At 39.0% G+C, this 12,455-nt stretch overlaps 2 protein-coding genes across 8 annotated transcripts in view; both read right to left on the reverse strand.

Moving 5' to 3' along the window:
- Positions 1 to 5,967, reverse strand: part of limch1a (LIM and calponin homology domains 1a) — a 99,619-nt gene extending 93,652 nt beyond the window's left edge. For 2 of the 4 annotated variants that reach the window (XM_061984056.2, XM_061984055.2), the window contains exon 1: positions 5,653 to 5,963. In XM_061984056.2, coding sequence (XP_061840040.1) covers positions 5,653 to 5,751 — 99 coding nt within the window. In that variant the 5' untranslated portion in view covers positions 5,752 to 5,963. Of the gene's footprint in view, positions 1 to 5,652 lie in introns of all 4 variants that reach the window. The other 2 variants (XM_061984050.2, XM_061984054.2) reach the window with 2 other exon arrangements.
- Positions 5,968 to 8,222: 2,255 nt separating this feature from the next.
- Positions 8,223 to 12,455, reverse strand: part of uchl1 (ubiquitin carboxyl-terminal esterase L1 (ubiquitin thiolesterase)) — a 35,675-nt gene continuing 31,442 nt past the window's right edge. For all 4 annotated transcript variants that reach the window (XM_061984058.1, XM_061984061.1, XM_061984059.1 and 1 more), the window contains 4 exons: positions 11,705 to 11,752; positions 11,536 to 11,605; positions 11,266 to 11,324; positions 8,223 to 8,826 (listed from right to left, as the gene is read on the reverse strand). In XM_061984058.1, the coding sequence (XP_061840042.1) occupies positions 8,743 to 8,826; positions 11,266 to 11,324; positions 11,536 to 11,605; positions 11,705 to 11,752 (261 nt within the window). In that variant the 3' untranslated portion in view covers positions 8,223 to 8,742. The remainder of the gene's footprint in view (positions 8,827 to 11,265; positions 11,325 to 11,535; positions 11,606 to 11,704; positions 11,753 to 12,455) is intronic.

Genomic DNA, 12,455 nt, shown 5'->3' on the forward strand with positions numbered 1-12,455 from the left:
GTCACGACGTGATGTGACAGGTGGTGACAGTACACCTACTTTGAGACAAGAGCTACAGTGATGCATGGTTGGTTATGGTTTAAGGTCATATCCAACAATTGCGACAACGACTTTTTACTGTCAACAGAGTTTCGTTTTTTAATGATTTCTGCTGGTGGTGTGCCTCTGGATTTTTTCAACGCAAAAAAATGTGCCTTGGCTCAAAAAAGGTTGAAAAACACTGCTCTAACCTTCACAAATGTAGTTTTTCCTCATCCCACCGTACTAGATAGATAGATAGATAGATAGATAGATAGATAGATAGATAGATAGATAGATAGATAGATAGATAGATAGATAGATAGATAGGTCTTTATTGTCATTGCGCAAGTACAACAAAACTTTGTTTTCAGCACAAACCCATTCAAGATGAGACAAACAAACAGTGTACATCAGACCTGGGTAAATTAAGGCCCGGGGGCCACATGCGGCCCGTTGAGCTTTTCAATCTGGCCCGCCGGACATTCCCAAATATTTTTTTTAGATCTTTAAAGGGGAACATTATCACAATTTCAGAATGGTTAAAACCATTAAAAATCAGTTCCCAGTGGCTTATTATATTTTTCGAAGTTTTTTTCAAAATTGTACCCATCACGCAATATCCCTAAAAAAAGCTTCAAAGTGCCTGATTTTAACCATCGTTATAAACACCCGTCCATTTTCCTGTGACGTCACATAGTGAAGCCAACACAAACAAACATGGCGGAAAGAACAGCAAGCTATAGCGACATTAGCTCGGATTCAGACTCGGATTTCAGCGACTTAAGCGATTCAACAGATTACGAATGTATTGAAACGGATGGTTGTAGTGTGGAGGCAGGTAGCGAAAACGAAATTGAAGAAGAAACTGAAGCTATTGAGCCATATCGGTTTGAACCGTATGCAAGCGAAACCGACAAAAACGACACGACAGCCAGCAACACGGGAGAAAGCGAGGACGAATTCGGCGATCGCCTTCTAACCAACGATTGGTATGTGTTTGTTTGGCATTAAAGGAAACTAACAACTATGAAGTAGGTTTACAGCATATGAAATACTTTTGGCAACAACATGCACTTTGAGAGTGCAGACAGCCCAATTTTCATCAATTAATATATTCTGTAGACATACCCTCATCCGCTCTCTTTTCCTGAAAGCTGATCTGTCCAGTTTTGGAGTTGATGTGAGCCAAGACATCCAGGGGGTTTAGCTCGCTCGTCTGCGGGAACAAACTGCCGCCATTGCTTGCCGTGCTACCGAGGTCCTTTGTCCCTGAATTGCTCACACACTCCGGCAGATTCAATGGGGGTCTGGCGGCAGATTTCTTTGACTTTATCGTTGGAAATGCATCTGCTTTGAGTGTCGCAGGATATCCACACATTCTTGCCATCTCTGTCGTAGCATAGCTTTCGTCGGTAAAGTGTGCGGAACAAACGTCCAATTTCTTGCCACTTTCGCATCTTTGGGCCACTGGTGCAACTTGAATCCGTCCCTGTTCGTGTTGTTACACCCTCCGACAACACACCGACGAGGCATGATGTCTCCAAGGTACGGAAAACAGTCGAAAAAACGGAAAATAACAGAGCTGATTTGACTCGGTGTTTGAGAAAATGGCGGATTGCTTCCCGATGTGACGTCACGTTGTGACGTCATCGCTCCGAGAGCGAATATTAGAAAGGCGTTTAATTCGCCAAAATCCACCCATTTAGAGTTCGGAAATCGGTTTAAAAAAAAAAGGTATTTTTTCTGCAACATCAAGGTATATATTGACGCTTACATAGGTCTGGTGATAATGTTCCCCTTTAAGATGGAAAGTGTAGCCGCCATTATGATATGCAGTCATGTTTTCAAATTACCATAAGTCTTGAACTAAACAACATATTTCAATGGTTGGAATCTGCGCTTTAGCATTTTAGTGACTAGTGTTGTCCTGATACCAATATTATTTTGAAACTTTTCGGTACTTTTCGATACTTTTCTAAATTAAGGGGACCAGAAAAAATTGCATTTTTGGCTTTATTTTAACAAAAAATGTTAGGGTGTGGCGACACAGTACTTTTCAGAGGCGGTATGGTACCGAATATGATTCATTTGTATCGCGGTAATTTACTAATACCCGTATACCGTACAACCCTGCTAGTTACTATGGTAATCTATGTCACAGCAGGTCAGACGAGGCACCAAGCAGTGTGGGTGGGGAGCATTTCCACAGAGTATTTCCAGAGCGGCCAGCCTGAAATGTGGGTGTCAGGGACAGACGTGGAAGGAGATTTTTACAAGAAAGTTCTAAAGCTTAGTGATATATCACATATATCAGATTGTACATGTGTTTTTTGTTTTTTTTACCCTTCACGTTCATATTTCGCTGTGTTTGTTGCATTTTTGTTGCATTTGGCTTGATTGTAAAATATGTCGATTGAGGGGGTGTGACGTTTATATGTTCTCAATATTCAGGATTTTATCGTTCATAGAACAAAATAAAATTCCATTCCGTTTTTAAGGCGGTCTGTCATAAAATGTTTAGCATTCAATCAGACTTTATTGTGAGGTTTTGTATTAGTTTTCCTAAAAATAGATATACCGGCCCCCAGACTCATTTTTTTCTCTACATTTGGCCCCCGAGTCAAAATAATTGCCCAGGCCTGGTGTACAGGGTTACAGAACAGGAACGCTGATGGGTCGCCACAAGGCGCCCCGTAAAAGATGGGAAAAAGGTAAAACGCTGGGGAAGGATGAATAAAAAAATACAATCTAGACTGGGCTCCTAAGGGGGCTCAGTCTGGAGTGGGAAAAAACCTCCATAGCAAAGCACATATACATATTACAACATACATCTCCAGATATCTAGCAACAGAGGGAAGGGAGTGCAGGGTCATGGTGGTAGGCCGCAGCTCTCGGCGCTGACCATCCTTTCATCACCCCTGTGGTGAGTCTCTAGAGTTCACTAAAAATACCTAACCAAGATGGCCCACATCAAAGAGGAAGCTAAGGCTATGTCTATACTAAGGGCCCTTAAACGAATAATTATTTAGCCTAAGCCCCGTTTCAGCCACACTAAACCAGCATTTAAGGTTCCCCTCCTCGGACAATTTTTTACACGGGACGTAATTTCTTGAATCTCCGGCTCTTAGTTTTGTATGGACTCATTGATCGTTTCCAAACTGAGTTCGGAGAGGAAGTGACGCCAGAAAGACCGAGCCCCCACACAGGAAGGGACGTCAGAAAGAACGCGCCACAGCCAGCTTCATAAAAAAGCGGAGTTAACCACTGGAAATATGGAGGCGAGTCATCCAGACATGCCCGTGTTTCTCCTTCCTCTACCTGTACAGACGCTTGTGGAAATCACACATGAATACCTTAAGAGAAAGCGATTGCAGCTATTTAGGATACAACACATCTCAGACGGTAAGAGAACTTTCCAATGTCCAGGTCAGCTGTGATTCTACTTAGGGAAAACTGTCCATTTGTCGAAGAAGAGACAACGAGAATGCGGGCTACCGTGGATGTGATAAAAAAGGTAGCATGTGCTTTGTATTACCTGGCCGACGAGGGAAGACTACAGAAAACAGCGAATGCATTTGGACTGGCAAAGCAGACTGTATCAGTTATTGTCCGCCATGTATGTCGCGGACTCAACGTCTAGGTCCAGAGTATATAAAGTCACCAAAAACGAATGGACAATGAAGGTGAAGACAAAAGAGTGAGGAGTGTCCTGACCAGATATCTAGATCTCTAGATTGACTGATGTAAAATGTTCTTTATCACATTGTTTACGTGTCTAATAAAGATTTGATTAATTTATGATGGCTCAGGTGTGATTCACTACAATAGGGCCCCACAGCACACTGGATTCCAGTTAATTGAAATACCACAACACTGGATATTGTTCAGATAAGTTAAGTTTAATTTAAGAACTTGCACACAAAGCAACACTAGAGGTGACTATGACGTGCGCATTTTCCGCGCATGTGTACTAGGGGGGTCTTAAACGACCATTGTGTGTGTGTGGACAAGGATAAGGTTAGGTGGGATTTACCCTGGATAACCTTATCTATAACCTCATCTGTAAACCATACTTGCCAACCCTCCCGATTTTCTCGGGAGACTCCCGAATTTGAGCGCCCCTCCCGAAAATCTCCCGGGGCAACCATTCTCCCGATTTCCAGACGGACATCAATATTGGGGGCGTGCCTCAAGGGCATCCCCTTTAGCGTCCTCTACAACCTGTCGTCCCGTCCACTTTTCCTCCATATAAACAGCGTGTCAGCCCCAGCTATATAATATATGCGGTTTCTACACACACACACAAGTGAATGCCATGCATACTTGGTCAACAGCCACACAGGTCACACTGAGGGTGGCCGTATAAACAACTTTAACACTGTTACAAATATGCGCCACACTGTGAACCCCCACCAAACAAGAATGACAAACATATTTCGGGAGACCATCCGCACCGTAACACAACATAAACACAACAGAACAAATACCCAGAACCCCTTGCAGCACTAACTCTTCCGGGACGCTACAATATACACCCTTCCCCCTCCCCATCTCCGGAATTCAGAGGTCTCATAGTTATTCAATTATGACGAGATTTTCTGTCAAACATTTGCACATAAATAGATACATGTATAGATCAGGGGTTACATTTGATAAATGTGTTTAACCCTTGTGTAATGTTTATATTGTTGTTACTCAGCCAGCGTCTGTGGGTCTGGTGGACCCGTTGCATTTTGTGGCTTTTAATGCCTCACAATCAAACACTTGTATGTTAAAATACTAAGGGTCTAATGGTACACAAACATTTCGGTTCGGTACGTACCTCGGTTTAGAGGTCACGGTTCGGTTCATTTTCGGTACAGTAAGAAAACAACAAAATATACATTTTCTGGTTATTTATTTACCAACATTTGTCAACAATGACTTTATCCTTTTAACATTGCTTTAAAATTTAAAGGGCAACTTTTTTTCACCCAGAGTTAGCTTCCTTGCTAACAGCCAATTGTTTGGATGTATTTTCTTTATTATGATTACTAATTAATTAAATTAAATACACACTTGCTTGTTTGAGCTAATAACATAATTGTGTTAAGTATTTAGATATTATGGATATTAAGATAGTATGGGCTGCTAGTCAAGAATTAATAGTACATAACAGACCATGAGGCTATATGCTAACAGCTAAGCTAGTTATGCTAAGCTAACGAGCTAAAGAGTAGCGAGTAAATAAATATATCAAGTTTTGTTGGAAAAAATAGGTCATAACTGCTGCTGCAATCGTGATTCCCCACTCAGGATTATACTGTACACGCACATTCTAATCTCATCTAACGTTGGTGGGCTACAGCATCTCTTGCGTGAACGTTGGCCCGGTTTCATCACCATAGCAACAACTGTAAAACGGCAAAAATAAGTGGGCGTTCCTGCTCCTTACGGATTTCGTGGATATATCGTGCGTGGGACTACGTGTGTCGATCACTTCGTGGTCAAACTTTTCCGTTTGGTAACCCGACACACACACACACTGGCACGCAGCAACCCACGCACACACCCAGCATAACAGGTGACGGTGCACCGGTGCATAGTGGGTGCGTATTTATATCCACGCTCACTTGTGGAGGCTCATCTTACCTCGATCCACTTCTGCGCCTCCCGGCATGCTGGTTCCGGGTGGCTCGTCGACTCCACGCACCCCGGCCGGACGTCGCGATCCGCAGCCTGGCTGGCCATCGCCGGACAGGCCGTTCCGTGAGTGGGACGCTTGTCCGTAGGATGCAGCTCCCCTCCACCCCCACGCAGCAACAGCCGTTATCTTGCGGCTCCCACGCGTGGATGTTAGTCGCTGTAGCGGTGAATGCACACCGCCCGGGAGCTGAGAGAGACAGCCAGCCGGGACGATGCGCCACGAAGAGCCCGCTAAAAAAATAATAAGGGGTTGCCCTGCGCAGGGAGCGTGCGCGCGCGGTGCTGATGGCGTCCTCAGTCAACACCGCTGCGGACGCGCGGTTGAGGAGGCGGGGACGCGCACGCAGGAATCTGTGAGTGTGGGGTGGGGCGCACGAAGGGGGCGGGGCCAATACAGCAAAAATGGGTCCCTTTGTCAAATGTGTCAAAATTGCATAAAGTTTACATTAACATTGTGACAAATGCATTTACTTGAAATTAAACCCTGTTTGATTTGTACCCATAGTCTATGTTTGTGACATTATGTTACCTTAGCAGAAAAATAAAAATCATCCGGAATCTTTAAATTTAGAAAATTGATTTATATTTCTTTACAATGCTGGACGAACAAAAACTGTTTTGTCAAAACGCGTTTTCATTGAGGGCCAAATGGCGATTAATGAGGCCCTCAGACGGTCGTTTGTAACAATAAATATGCATGTAGTTAGTAATTATTAAAACAATTAAATAAAATATCTACACTTTACAGTTTTTTTCCCAACTTTTAAGCATACATCAGTTATATGTATCATAATCATATATCATTACATATTTCTTTATGTACACTAAAAAGTATCTAAATTGTACAGTAAAAAAATAAATAATAAAACTCGTTATTTTTGAGAGCCACATAGCAGTTATGGCCCCCTCTTAGAGGGCCATAACACGTATATATACATGCATATACACATACATACATACATATATACATACATATATATACATACATACATACATACATATACATACATATATATATATATATATATATATATATATATATATACACATACATACATACACACACATATATTCACACAGTATATATCTATATACATACATACATATGCACACACACACACATATATATATGTATGTATATAGTGTATACAGTATATATATATATATATATATATATATATATATAGTGTATACAGTATATATATATATATATATATATACACATATATACACACACACACACACATACATACATATATACACACAGATATTCTATATATTTTTTACGTACACTGTAAAAAAATATGCACATTTTATAGTTAAGAATTCTAATTTTGAGCATATTAATGGAAATGGAAAAACAGGACACGGTATCCTGTCAAATCTACAGATGTTACAGTGTATTACAGTAAATGGAGAAAGTTTATCTGTTTAGTTATTTTACAGTTTGTTTTGAAACTGACCTACCAAGTTTTTTTTAACCATTCAAATTAATTTTAGAGTGAACAATTTGATCAATAACTTGCTTTAAAATCATGAGTCAAGCAAATACTTTACTTTGAGTTCAACAGAAATTGTTTGAAATGCATGACAATATTTGTTGCAATATTAGATAAATTTACATGATAGGAAATTACTTGTATTTAGTAAAAAAAACAAAAACAATCCCAGGCCTTTCATAGGCCCCAGGTCTAAAGTTTAACACCAGTGTTGTATGACATATATACTGTATATGTACACACACAGAGTGAAAAAGTGACACTTTATTAGCTGACCATCAATTTTTACGAGGTTTAACTTCACATTCCAATGTGAGCTTTGTGTTAATATTGTTACCAATATGCAAGTCCAAGCCGTTCACTGCAGTTGCTTTTGCAAAAATGTACCACCACAACATGCATTGTGACCGCATACAGACACCTATTGTGGCCTCCCCCATTTCCCAAATGGTTGAAATACCATCCCACCTTTGAATACCTTAACACTAATCCCATCGCGACCACTCCATAGAGTTCCACACTTGACTCCAGTGACCTCAACCTCTGTAAAACAATCACGTTTAACACAATAGCATACTAAAGCACAATGCTATGATGTACCCTGGATTTAGCATCAGAAAACAGTGATTGGTAAGCAATAACAGGAGGCAACAAAAGGTAATCAAGTGTTTCCCCCAGGACCGCAAACTTTGGTGCTGAGTTGCACTGTGAGTGGTAGAAGATGGCATTATTGTCTAACTTGCCATGACGCATAAAAAGCAAAATTATTTGTTTAGAAATCCAAATTAATGTTCTATTAATGCATTTCTTTTTGTGTCAGAGACACCCGTGAGTACTTTTTTTTTTAAGATGGCTTCTGGGATACAGCAGGACGAGTTACACGTTGAGAACTAAGCTTATAAACCGAGTTACAATGTTATCTACTGTACAGAGTTGTCATACAAGTTGCATTCACAGACAGTCCCATTATGTGTTAATTGGTGAAGGCAAACATAGCACCAAATGAAAACAAGGAGCACACATCAAAGCACTTTATTTGTGTCAAGAACAGCCACACAACAGTGCAACAAATTCTACTGTGCAAAGCCAACTAATTGCACTTAACTGAAATTCTTCAGGGAAAAAACCTGCAAATTAAGACTTAGTCAACAGTGAATTTTATCGCTACATTTGGGCTGTGAGGAACGTCAGTGCCAACTACTTATTCAGCAGTATCTAAAACAGTCCTTTTTTGTACTTTTTCCACTGCAAACGCCAATGTGTACTTTTAATGGCTCACAATGCATTGAAGCATACAAAGAGACAAGTGCTTGTGCACAAAAAGAGCAATGTGATTAGATTTGGTCACTCGTAGAGAATAGTGACTACCACTGGTGTCTGCAAGCCTGTAACAGTTAAGCATTGTGTTGCTGACATTGTGCTATTAGTGCACGAGATGTGGGGGGTAAACAATACTTGCTTGATAGTGTCTGCCGTCAGTAGCAGATAAATGTGTTTACTGCGGCACAATGTGGTGATTGACAGTTGGTCCTGAAATCTACTGACGACACAGAGCCACGGCAGAGAAGCGCAGTTCGCCTTGTCCTCGCTTCACAAAGTCTCTGCAGACTTTGGCTGCATCCTAGACATGTTTGAAAAAACACAAAGTTAAATCATTTGGCACCAAATGCATGTTGCACTTCAAATTTTGCAGCCTAACTACATCATAGATGTTTAAGCAATTTCTACACATTTTGGCCTAGATTAAGTGTTAAAACCGATGTGTTACAGTGCAGTATTTCTTAATTTCCATCACTATGTTGAGATTCAATAGAGTCACCAAGTGTGACTTCCATTTCGACAGTATTTTTCAAACTATAACCTGAAACTTTCCTACGCTTTGAACCCTGCGACTTGTAAAATAGTGCAGCTAATTTAAGGATTTTTCTACGCTAACAGCCATGTTTCGTATTCAACAAATATTTTTCATGACAATGTGTTACCATTCGTACAAAAGCCCCATCTTTTGGACTAGTACGCTCACTGCAGGTACTACGGGTTGAAAGCGTACTTTCCATTTCGTACCTTGAACCGGATGTATTCATTTATAGCGTTTCTAATCTTGTGGATTCATTACTCTAAGCAACATTTGTAAGTTTTACAATATATCTAAAAACAATTCATACTTACTAAACCGTCCTAAGTGTGATGGCTGTAGGAGTGTTTTCATGCATATTGGTACATGCTCTTGTATTGTAATCAAGCTGGCGTTGATAGCTTTAGCACAAATGCTAACACTTTTGCAAGTCTCTGGGTTAGTATTAACTTACGATAGCATTCTTTTTGTATTAATTCAGTTTCAAATTCCTCAGTAAACTCGCCAGAATGTCACCGTGGAGTTATCGAGTCAATTGCGCTGATTGGAGAGCTACCTTCCGCAGCTAGTGGGTCCATGATGATGACTACTTCTGTTTTGTTTGATCAGCCATGTGACAGGCACCGTTTGGAAACATTAATATAAACAAAAAACATATTTCATACCGGTATATATCTGCAGCTTATGGTTCGGTGCGGCCAATATATAGTATGTAAAAATATTTATTTCTTCTAAAACTTGGTGGGTGCGACTTACTTAAAATGCACTTAATGCTAACAAGATATGCTTTTAGCGATCAATATCTTTCCAGGCAATGCCAAGTAGAGATGAACATTCTATTCAAGGATGAACTTCATCTTCCACATTGGTGAGCCTTGTGAGCGATGTGGACTGACAACACAGGACTCGGTGATGCTAATACTAGCGCTAACAACACGACTAATTGTCACAACCGTTGACCAAATTCTGGCAGTAAAGTCCGTGGTTTAAGCACATGGAAGCCCAGTTCAAACTTGAGGACTTACCCAGAATGTGGAAAGTATTTCCACCTAGTGGTCGGGTGAGCTACTGGTGAGAACTGTACAGTAAAACACCCTCAACATTATTTGGTGAAACTAGTGTAAAGGTGACTGTATGGCTGTTATAAAAATTTTTTTGAAAATGGTTACCGGGTTTTTTTAATTTTATTTATTTTTTTTATAAATGGTCCAACTATTCTGTTACAAGGTTGTCCAAATTGTGGCCCGCAGCTAATTCTTTATTAAAAAATAATATTACTAAAAAAAAAAAAAAAAAAGTAAGTGGACTAAAAGAGCAAACAAAAAAATCATTGACAAAAAGGGACAAGCGGTAGAAAGTGGATGGATAATACAAAGCTGCCACGCAGGCTTTTAAAACAGTTAGTTTAAAAAAATATATACGTAAATAAAATAAAAAAAATAAAATAAAAAAAGCAAAATGATGATTTATTGACCTATTAAAGGCTCCAATTATTTCACATCAAATATTCCACTTTCAAATATGTTTTGGAGAAAAAGTTTTGAGAGTTGTTTTCTTTGACAGAGCATAAAAAAAACTAAAAAAGTATCAGACAGGATAGTTTAGACTACCATTTCAACACACAGCTACAAAATCTAACGATGTAGATTCAAACATTGAAAGAAAAGAACAATATACCACTTATTCTTCACACACTTATTACTGGGGCTCTTTTGGATACCAAAAGACCCTTAGTGTGATTATTTTACTTTTTTAAACGATCATTGCTCCAAAAATAATGACTAGAGATCAATGTTATGAATTCTTGACCGATTCAAGGCTTCGATTACTTCACATCAAATATTGTACTTTGAAATGTATTTATTTTTTTGGGGAGGAGAGAGGGAAACTTTGCAATCTTGTGCTTCTGCCATGAAAAAAAAAAAGTTTGACAAAGGGCATAAAACATTTCGATAAAAGTAAAACCTTAAAGCAAAAATTTATCAAAATATAAAAGTGTCATTAAAAAATAACATGCATTATTTTTAAAATTTAAGATTGATAATCTTATTTTGCCAAAATTTGTTTACAACAGTGACCCTGGATGTACTACCGTTAATTAACCACAATAAACAAGGGACGACTGTACTAAGTTTAAGTATTACAGCTAAATGTTCTGTTAGGACTTCTCCAGATCTAAAAGGGGAAAGAAACTAGCTAACATACCGTAACAAGGGTGTTATCTTTGGTAGGTCCATGGTTCAGGGGGCCATTCATCATCCCATCTTAACACCAAATGAGACAGTTATACAGACAAAATTGTATTTCTGTAATATATTCAACTACTACAAACAACTTTACAAATATAATTTCTGCTTATTAGGCAGTGTATGTCCAAGTTATTACAGCCATTTGGTGACACTAATTACCACAATTTAAAAGATTGAATGCCACTATGAGTACCGGTATATATGAAATGGAGGCTTGTTTTCTTACCAAACTCAAGAAGTTGTCCATTTATGTTGACGAAGGCAATGAAGTGGAAGTTTATTTTATCCGCTTCTGGCTGTGGGATAATAGAAATACATTTATATTTCCACCAAAAACAACAAAGACAGTTAGAATCCCTTCAGGGTGTTATGCAGCAGTGGTAGAGTCGACTTACCACACATTGTGCTTGTGAGGCAATCTCATTGTGTGCTGAGTGGATTGCCTGAAGAAAAACAATCTTAACATTAAATCCTTTAAACATTTTAGTACAAAAAAGGGGATAATTATAATTAAAACTAACAGTTTTAGATCATAATTATTGGACTACGTTTACACTGCAGACCAAAGCGGTCCAAATCAAAACATTTTTCCAATCTGAATTTTTCCAGCTGACCGTTTACACTGCAAATAAAATACGATTTTTATTAGACTCCAGTGTAAATGCGCACGAGCCCCTCGACGTCACTTGCATGCGCACTTCGATGGGAGGATTTCGCTACTACTACAAAACAAAAGTTGCAACGCCTTAAAAATTTGGTTTTTTTTTTACTTGAAAATAAATTAAAGTAACATGTAATATTTGGGAGGGTTTTAATCTTTTAATGGCTGTTGAATAGAGGAGACACTGACATCAGCGTAGATCTACGCAAGCTTTATTTTTCAACTCACATGTAAGCAAATGCACCACAGTCATTTCCAGTCTTTCAACAATCGCCATTTCTTCGGAATAAATATATATATATATATATATATATATATATATATGTATATATATATTCATATATTACATATAGACTATTTTTTGCGCACTATTGACAAGCAATGCACCGAAAATGTTGTCTTTAAAGACCCGATTCCAATCAGATTCAGGACTACCTCCTGATGTGACCTCAATCTGATGCCCAAAAATTTGATTTAGACAATTT

This window comes from Nerophis lumbriciformis, linkage group LG25 (genome assembly GCF_033978685.3).
Source record: "Nerophis lumbriciformis linkage group LG25, RoL_Nlum_v2.1, whole genome shotgun sequence".
NCBI classification, from domain to species: Eukaryota; Metazoa; Chordata; class Actinopteri; order Syngnathiformes; family Syngnathidae; genus Nerophis; species Nerophis lumbriciformis.